We start from the raw sequence: 9452 nt of genomic DNA, 5'->3' as shown, positions 1-9452 counted from the left end.
CAAAAAAAAAAAAAAAAAAAACAACATATGTTTCTAGGTGGTGGGATTTGGATAACTTATTTTCTTCTTTATACTTTTCTATTTTTTGTCAGATATTCTACAACATATTTTCACATTAATTTTATAGAAAAACTAAAAAGATGTTACATCAGAAGTGTGTAATCTCATCAAAATCCCAGGTGTTCAGTTAAAAACCTCATGAAAGCTGTGTTCATTTTGGTATGATTTGGATTTCATGCAGTTGTAAAAACTTTCCATAAGAGAAGGTCCTTAAACATCTAGTTTATCTTGTGTATAGCTGTAGCCATGATTGATTTTCTTTATTTCTCCAGGTTGGAGATTTACAGTATGCCTCCCCTGCAACTGTCTCTCGATGTGGAATGGTTTATGTGGATCCTAAAAACTTGAAATATAGACCTTACTGGGAAAAATGGGTTAATCAAATACCAAACAAGGTGAAGTTTTTTTCTAAAATGAACTTAAAGTTATCAGTATTGATGGCTAGTTGGATAACGTAGTCCAGAGGGATGTTTGTAGTTGAAGACGATGACCTTGTCCTTGACCTGCCCATGTCCCTGAGCACAAATTAAGTGAAAACATGGCAGACACAGTTTTTTTTGTTGTTGTTGTTTTGAGACGAAGTCTCGCTCTGTCGCCCAGGCTGGAGTGCAGTGGCCGGATCTCAGCTCACTGCAAGCTCCGCCTCCTGGGTTTAGGCCATTCTCCTGCCTCAGCCTCCCGAGTAGCTGGGACTACAGGCACCCTCCACCTCGCCCGGCTAGTTTTTTGTATTTTTTAGTAGAGACGGGGTTTCACTGTGTTAGCCAGGATGGTCTGGATCTCCTGACCTCATGATCTGCCTGTCTTGGCCTCCCAAAGTGCTGGGATTACAGGCTTGAGCCACCGCGCCCGGCCCATGGCAGACACACTTATTTGATTTCAGATAATTTATAGCCAGTGGGATAGGTAATGATTGGATTGGTTGGTCTAGACCAGAGGTTGACAAACTTTTTCTGTAAAGGGGTAGATAGTAAATATTTGAGACTTTGTGTGGGCAATATGATTTCTTTCACAACTACTCAACTCTGCTGTTGTGGCATGAAAACAGCCAGAAATTTGTACACGAATGGGCATGGCTGTGTATCAATAAACCTTTATTTACAAAACAGATGACTGGTCAGAAGTGTGTGTTGTCTTAACAAAAGGCTTCTGTGAAAAGTGCAGAGATGGATGTGACAGTCATGTTCGGGTTGTGGCTCAACCACACCTAGGATGCTATGACCACCCTCTCAAAGGAACACAGGTGGTCTGGGTGTGTCTCTAGGAGGGCTACTAGGTTGGAGGTGAATGGAAACCAGGACATAATTATGCCAGAGAAGAGCGGAACAAAGGAAGCATGATAGAACCATTTGAGGCACTGTCCTGTGGGAGACAGCTGTCTCAGGACCCGTGCAATCCCTGGTGGTGATTGGTGCCTTGATAGGGAGGGGGCCTTCGCTGCTTTACAGTCTTTGCTGGATGACTGTGGTCACTTGAACTCTAAGATGATCAGCCTCTTCCTGTCAAATGGGAACTGTTATCTTCCCTTCTTCCTCCCCAAGGGCATGGTAGACCCTGTGGCAGCGAAATGAAACACTTCATGATGAGATGAAAGCACATTGTAAAGGACAAATCTCTCTGCTAATATAGGGCACTATTATCAGGGTTTCCTCACCTGCCAGATGTATCATTCATCAGAAGATGTTGCTCAATCCTCTTTGGGCAAGAACAGCTTTCCACTAACTTCCATTTAAATAAACGAACCCTTGAAATGCTTTGGAATGCTGCTTTTTTATAGGTGGAACAATACAATTTGAATAGTCTCTTTGAGAAATATGTGCCCTATCTCATGGATGTGATAGTGGAAGGGATAGTGGATGGAAGACAAACAGAGAAGCTGAAGACAATCGTTCCTCAGACAGACCTCAATATGGTAAGAAATGATCCCTGCTGTTAGCAAAAAGAAATTCTTTCCTAAAGACAGGCTCACAGTAGGGTTTTAAGGGGAGTGAAGATGCCAGACAGGGTAAACAGTAGCATTGTTGGTCAGTGCCAAGGAGGGCGCCATGGTTGCTTTTGTGCAAGTCAAGATACTGGGTTCCATCTGTTGGAACCAACATGATGGATCATATGCTGCCATCGCTCTGGGACCTGGGATCCCAGGATTTATGACTGGAATGGACTCTGTGGGTGTGGACTGTGGGGGTGGACTAAGTGAGCTGAACCAGATGTTTCCCTGTGAACCAGGTAACCCAGTTAGCCAAGATGTTGGATGCGTTACTAGAAGGAGAAATAGAAGACCTCGACCTGCTGGAGTGCTACTTCCTGGAGGCTCTCTACTGCTCTCTGGGAGCCTCCCTGCTTGAGGATGGAAGGATGAAATTTGACGAATATATCAAACGCCTTGCTTCTTTGTCTACTGTTGACACAGAAGGAGTTTGGGCCAACCCTGGGGAACTGCCAGGTGGGAACCAAGTGTCACCTGTTTCCCTGCTCTGAGTGCCTTTGGTTAAATTTCTGGAGGAAGTGAACAAGCTTTTCCATATTTCTATCTGTATGAGTTTTCCAGGTTGTTTGCTTCTTTAGAGAAACATGCAATGGTCAGAGCACATGATGGAAACCCCAGAAGCAGTTCAAATGCATCGACTGCTGTGGTAGAAGCCCAAGCCCTCTGGATGGTCTTTCTGGATGACAGTCAACTTCTCTTGCCTCAGCGTAGGCACTTGCTTCCTTTGCTCTTTAAACTTCTCACATTCTGCATGACTTTGAGTTTCTTCTCCTGTGGGCTTCCCTATCTGTTTTTTAATTTTTATTTTTAACCACCTCTCTCCATTTCCACCATATAATTCATCTGCTGTATTCCTGAGTATTTGCACAGTAGACAATCAAGAGTGGATTTGTAAATCGTTCCTAGGAAATCATAAAATTAACATTTTATGTTTTGCACAAAAATGTGCATCTTCAGTGAATCATACAGGATGAAAAAGATGCATTCTCCAAGGTCTGTATGCAGTGCTAGGACTCTTCTTTGTCCATCTCTTATTGCTATTTGAGCATGGCTTGAAATGTAGATGGCTTTTGAAGTTGTATTTTATACTCCTTACCTGGTGGTCTTTTTAAAGTTAAAAATGAAATGACCTCTGGTCTTTCTAATGGAGAGTCATGGAGCAAATCAAAGATGTTTTACAAGTCCCTGCTGTATTCGGTGGGAGTCTGAGTGCACTTTTCCAGAGCTGAAGTCTCCCTTGAGGGAGTGCTTTTCTGCTCCGCCGGCCACGCTGGCTGTGCGCTGCCGCTGCCTACAATTCCCTTACTTGGAGACGATGTTGGCCTGCTTCCCTGGCTTGCCTCCCTCATTTGCCCTTATCTTGGGGGCCTGAATGGCCCGGTGGGCATCCCATTTCCTGACACCTGCTCACAACTCCAGCCCTCCAGGTCCTCGAGCACACCCTCGATGGTGACCTCTGGCACTGTCATGTCTGTGTCACGAATCCTGCTCTCCGCCCACTCTGCCTCTGTGACTCGGGCCACTGTGCTCCTGTTTGGCCTCGTGGGGATGGCCACTCTGTTGCCCCAGTGTCTGCTGTCGCCTCAAGCACCCATACTTGCCCCTTCCCTGCATCCTCACTTCCTTGGCTGGTGGCCTTCACTTCAGTCACTCTTGCCTGAGACCCCCAAATGCCTCATTGTCCTGTTGAATCCCTCTGAGAAAACCCCAAGTCTGTCTTCTCGGCCTCTCTAGGGGCTGACAGGGAGAAGACCACGCAGCCACAAAGACAGATGTCTCCATAAATCCCAGTCCCCAGCTGGCACCCTCACTCCTGGCTCCAAAGGAGCGTTGGGCCTTTTCCCCAAATCTCCACCCTGCCCCTCCCCTCTCTCCGCAGCTGATCTTTCTTCCTCCTTCAACAGGAACAGCAGAAGCTGTCTGATAGGAATCTCTCCTTCCAGCGGAAAAGCCCACAGCTCCTGTCTTCAGCTTTCTCCTTTTACAGTGGAAGAGGACACCCCCACTCCACCCCAGCCAAGGGCAACCCAGCCCCTTCCTCCTTCCCAGGCTCCTCGTTCCATCTGAGTCTCTCTTTCTCTCATCTTCAGTCTCCCCCTCTCTACCATCCCGTCAACTCTTAGACACGCTCAAGTAAAGCCTTGCATGGCCTGGGTGGAGGCGATGGTGATTACCCGGGCACCCGCAGCTTCCATCTCTCCCCTGCCCCGCCTGGGTTGCTGCCTTCCCGCGTTGTCCGCTGTTCCTGCACATCTCCCGCTGCAGCACTTACGGCTCCATACTGAAATGGCCACTTCTTGCCTGTATCTGTCCCCCACCTGGCCCTCCAACAACTGCAAGGGTAGGGACCAGGGCTGTCTGCTTCGCTATTGTATTCACAGGGAAGTGTATGTCCAGTGAATGGGAAGCGTTAGTTGAAAATACTCAGAAAGTGCCTGACCAGTGCACAAGTCACATTAGTGACTGTCCCGTGAACAAGAAGCATAAGCTCCAAATACTTGGTATGTGTCCAGTGATGAGTAGCATTAGTTCAAGGTACTCGATATCTGTCCAGTAAAGGAGCAGCATTGAAGTACTCACTATGGCCTCCGTGCGGTACACGCAACATTAGTTCATTTCAAGCATGTGCCAGAACTGGGTTTACATTTCCATGTTTATGATTCAAGTGAAATCAGCCATTATTTCCTGCAGGTCAGCTTCCAACCTTGTATGATTTTCATTTCGATAACAAACAGAGTCGGTGGGTCCCATGGAGTAAATTAGTTCCAGAGTATATTCATGCCCCCGAGAGGAAATTTATCGACATCCTGGGTAAGTCATAGTCAAATCCTTGTTCCTGGGTTTAGGAGTGTGTGATCCTCACTCTAGGAGGAGGCAGAGAAGATCCCATGGCTCCTGTGGTCCTCTAAGTCCCACGCAGAGAGCTGGTAGAGAAGAATTGAAGAGGGTGAGCCGTGGGCCCTCCTGGGCACAGAGGGTGACCCCTTTGGTATTTTTGTCAGCTATTGGCTCTGAGTATCTTCCGTGGCTCTTTCCCCAGCAGGCCGATCCCCACAGGTGGATGAGATGCTGTTTTGCCTACCCTTGCCTTTCCCTAGGCTCATCTTCAGTCCGCAGAGCTGTCTGGGTGGGGACCAAATGGCAAGGAATGAGGCAGTGTTTTATAAAGGGCGCTCACTTGAAAAGCTGTGTGCCATGGGCGTTTATATACTGAGCCACATTTAGAATGCATCCCTCTGGCTGTTTAGATAAAATATGGGCTGAATAATTTCACAAAGCATGTGTCTGACTTTGGTCCATTGAGCTTGTAGAGTGGGACGTCCCTGTTTTCTCAGGAGTCCATCAGGATGAAAACATGCCAATGCAGGAGGGAGCCACACGTGATGCTGTGGTTTCACTGTCTCTTCAGAGGAAGGTGTTGGTCAGGAAGCTAAATCCCGCAGGGGTCTGAGTGATGTCAGCAACAGAGAAGCTGAGTTTTTAATATCCTGTGTATAAGTCAGAATTGCATCTTAAAAACAGCTTAGGTGTTCTAAACCTGGACTGTGGTGAGGATCGCACTGCTGTAGAACTGTGCCAAAGTCAATAAATTATACACTTAAATGGGTGACTGTTTCTGAGCTCATGTCTTGGCCTTTGCTGCTGTTTTTTATGGGATCTGTGGGGTTCTAGGACAATTCCACGTTGCCCCCAGTGCTCACCCTACTGGAGCTGCTGAGATGCCCCTATTGTTAATATCTATTTTAGTTCACACAGTGGATACCACTCGGTCTACCTGGATATTGGAACAAATGGTTAAAATTAAGCAACCTGTTATTTTTGTTGGTGAATCTGGCACTTCTAAGACAGCCACTACCCAGAATTTCCTCAAAAATCTGAGTGAAGAAACTAATGTAAGTCATTATTCATATGAGTTATCTATTGCTGTTTAACAAATCACTCCAGTGCATAGCAGCTTCATACAACAAACACTGTGATCTCACAGTTTCCGTGGGTCAAGAATGTGGGAGTGGTTTACCTGAGGGCTTCTAGCTCGGGCTGTCATGGGATTGCAGTCAAGCTGTTGGCCAGGGCTGTAGACATCTGGAGGCCTGGCTAGAGCTGGAGGATCCTCATCTGAGATCCTCATCTGAGATGGCTGAAGGCTGGAGGCCTCCATTCCTCACCATGGGGCCCTCTCCAGAGATGGCTTGGGTGTACTCAACATGGTAGCTGGCTTCCTCCAGAGTGAGTGCTTAAGACAGGTGGCAAAGCAGATGCTATGATGTCTTTTATGACCTGGCCTTGGAAGTCACATACCCTCCCTTCTGCCCTAATCTATGGGGGAGACAGAATCCACCCTATACACCCTGATACAGTGTGGGAGGGGCCTGCACCAGGGCATGCACACCTGGAGGCGAGGAGGATCTGGGGCCGTCTTAGAGGCTGGCTGTCACATTATTCACCATCATTTTTGGGTTTCTAAAACTTTTCAAGTGTTTCCTTTCCTTCCTTCAGCCAGTTACGTGTCCAATTTGTAGGGGGTCAGATATGTACCCAGCATGGAGTTTGCGGGGTGCACAGGACAAGTGAAGTGAACAAGCTGTGAAGATCTGTTCTGTAGGGATTCACAGGCAGTGGTGGGATAAACATGGAGATGTGCACAGGGAGCATGGCGGGGTTTACAGCCAGGGGGACCTACGGGTTTGTGGAGTCAGGCACTAGGATGCCGCATTTGGGAGCCTCTGTCACAACACCCCTCCCCCAGGACTCTGCAGCTGGTGCTCATCAGCTCAGCCAGGTGCACCTGAACACAGTCGCTTTAGCAAGGCACACATTCAACTTCAACACGTTCAGCTTGTGTGCACCTGCACTTTGGGTGCCCTACATGGAGAGGGTTATGGAAGGCAGAGGTTCGTTCTCAAAGTATGGTCCCCAGACTGGCCGCCTCAGCATCACTGGAAACTTGTTTAAAAGATCCCAGAGGCCAGGCATGGTGGCTCACACCTGTAATCCGAGCACTTTGGGAGGCCCAGGCAGGTGGATCACGAGGTCAGGAGATCGAGACCATCCTGGGTAACACGTGAAACCCTGTCTCTACTAAAAATGCAAAAAAATTAGCCGGGCATGGTGGCGGGCACCTGTAGTCCCAGCTACTCGGGAGGCTGAGGCAGGAGAATGGCGTGAACCCAGGAGGCGGAGCTTGCAGTGAGCCAAGATTGCGCCACTGGACTCCAGCCTGGGTGACAGAGCGAGACTCTGTCTCAAAAAAAAAAAAAGATCCCAGACTGCCAGGCATGGTGGTTTGTGCCTGGTAGTCCCAGCTACTCAAGAGGCTGATGAAGAAGGGTCACCTGAGGCTGGGAATTACGGCTGCAGTGAGCTATGATCGCACATCACTGCACTCCAGCCTGGGCAACAGAGCAAGACCCTATCTCCTAAAAATAAAAAAAACAAAAAGCGCCCTGATCTACCAAATTGGAAACTCTGGGAAATGGAGCCCAGCAAGGTGTGTGGCACATGCCCTGCAGGTGGAGCTGATGCATAATTAGTTAAGTGTGAGAACCACTACTCAAGGAGCTCTCGCCAGCCTAAGCATGGCAGGAGGGCTGAGGACACATGCGTGAGCATCCAGGGGGCTTCCCTCACCCTTCCCACCTGCAGTTAGTCCCAAAGCCTGAACCACTTGTTCATGCTGTCTTTGACCTGTTTAGATACAGCCAGCATGATAGTGATTTATGTTTGAATATTGTCATATTGAAAATACTGTTGGATATTGCATCTCATACGATGCAATTGCTCTATGAAGTAGTCCAGAAAGATGCCATTACAATCATCTTACAAGTGAGAAGAACAAGGCTCTGAAAGGTTGAATGGCTTTTTGGAAGTCGCCTTGCTAGAACTGTGCAGAAACAAGACCCTCAGTCTACTTTCTTCTATGTCACATTGTCCCCAAGGCTCACATATGACAATTCGCTATTGACTCATACAATCTGCTGAAAGGAAAGAGGAACTCTTGCTTTAGCACTTAGAAAATAATGAAGCACAGACTCACACTGGGTTATTAAAAAGTTAGTTCAGAGGGATTTGCAAAATAGTTGCTAGCTTGTGTGCAAATGTTTACTGCTGCTACCCTGAAGAAAAGGCTGGCTTTTCACATCATCTCTTTCTGCTTCAGATTGTGTTAATGGTCAACTTCTCCTCCCGCACCACGTCCATGGATATCCAAAGAAATTTAGAAGCAAATGTGGAAAAGCGAACCAAAGATACTTACGGCCCGCCCATGGGAAAACGCCTGCTGGTGTTCATGGATGACATGAATATGCCAAGGGTAGTTAGACGCTCAAGCAGATGGAGGGATGGGTCAAGACAGTGCTTGTGTTTGCATGGGTGTGTGTGTGTTAGAAGTGAGTATGAGAACATTGGTATTTACCTCTGTGCAATGTCTGCAGGGCGCAGGCTGCAGGGAGCCAGCCTAGGGCAGAATGTGCCTGGGATGCTGTTCTTACACAGAGTGACCTTGCCCTGACTAATCACGTTCCCTAGTTTCTTAGAGGAGGGAAGCAGGTAGCCGGCAGCCTTTGAACTAAATTCAGTATGTATTTGAGGAAGTAGTTTCTAAAGGAGCTCTTCTTTAAATTAATAATACTGATGTTGGCCCCGTGTACACGGGAGGCATCAGGGCAGATACTTCCCAAGAATTCCGCTGGACTTTTCAAGGAAGAAAAACTTTGGCTGCCTTTTGAGTATGTTTCTGGGGACAGAGCCTGAGAAGTACAAAGTTTTCTCAGCATACTAGAATTAAAATTTACATTATTTCATAGAACCATTTTTTTTCTGAAAGTCTATTTCCAGAAGGACTGTATGCAAAGCCAGAATCCATCCATTCATCCATCCATCCATCCATCCATCCATATGTTCATTCATCTATCAGTCTATTCTTCCCTTCATCCATCCATGTGTCTGTTTTTTCGTCCACCTATCTGTTATTTACCTACCTATCTGTTCATCCATCCAACCATCCATCTGTCCATTCCGTCATATATTTATTCATCTATCCATCTATTCTTCTCTTTGCCCGTCTGTCTGTTTTTCCATCTAGCTGTCCATTTATCCATCTACCCGTCTGTTCATTCACCTGTCCGTCCATCCATGCATCCATCCATCCATCCATCTATCCATCTCCATCCATCCATCATCCATCCATCCATCTCCATCCATCCATCCATCCATCCATCCATCTCCATCCATCCATCCATCCATCATCCATCCATCTCCATCCATCCGTCCGTCCGTCCGTCCGTCCATCCATCCATCCATCTATCCATCTCCATCCATCCATCATCCATCCATCCATCCATCCATCCATCCATCTCCATCCATCCATCCATCCATCCATCCATCCATCTCCATCCATCCATCCATC

At 47.2% G+C, this 9452-nt stretch overlaps 1 protein-coding gene across 1 annotated transcript in view; it reads left to right on the top strand.

Moving 5' to 3' along the window:
- The window catches only part of DNAH10 (dynein axonemal heavy chain 10), a 189967-nt gene that overhangs the window by 119519 nt on the left and 60996 nt on the right, over nt 1-9452 (top strand). Inside the window, 6 exon segments of the mRNA XM_017888965.1 lie at nt 333-455; nt 1838-1972; nt 2287-2503; nt 4739-4858; nt 5795-5940; nt 8205-8357. Of these exon segments, the coding sequence (XP_017744454.1) occupies nt 333-455; nt 1838-1972; nt 2287-2503; nt 4739-4858; nt 5795-5940; nt 8205-8357 (894 nt within the window).

Source organism: Rhinopithecus bieti, unplaced genomic scaffold (genome assembly GCF_001698545.2).
Source record: "Rhinopithecus bieti isolate Rb0 unplaced genomic scaffold, ASM169854v2 scaffold_574, whole genome shotgun sequence".
Lineage (NCBI taxonomy): Eukaryota > Metazoa > Chordata > Mammalia > Primates > Cercopithecidae > Rhinopithecus > Rhinopithecus bieti.
The sequence above is the reverse complement of the archived record's forward strand: the minus strand, read 5'-3'. Positions and strand labels throughout refer to the sequence as shown.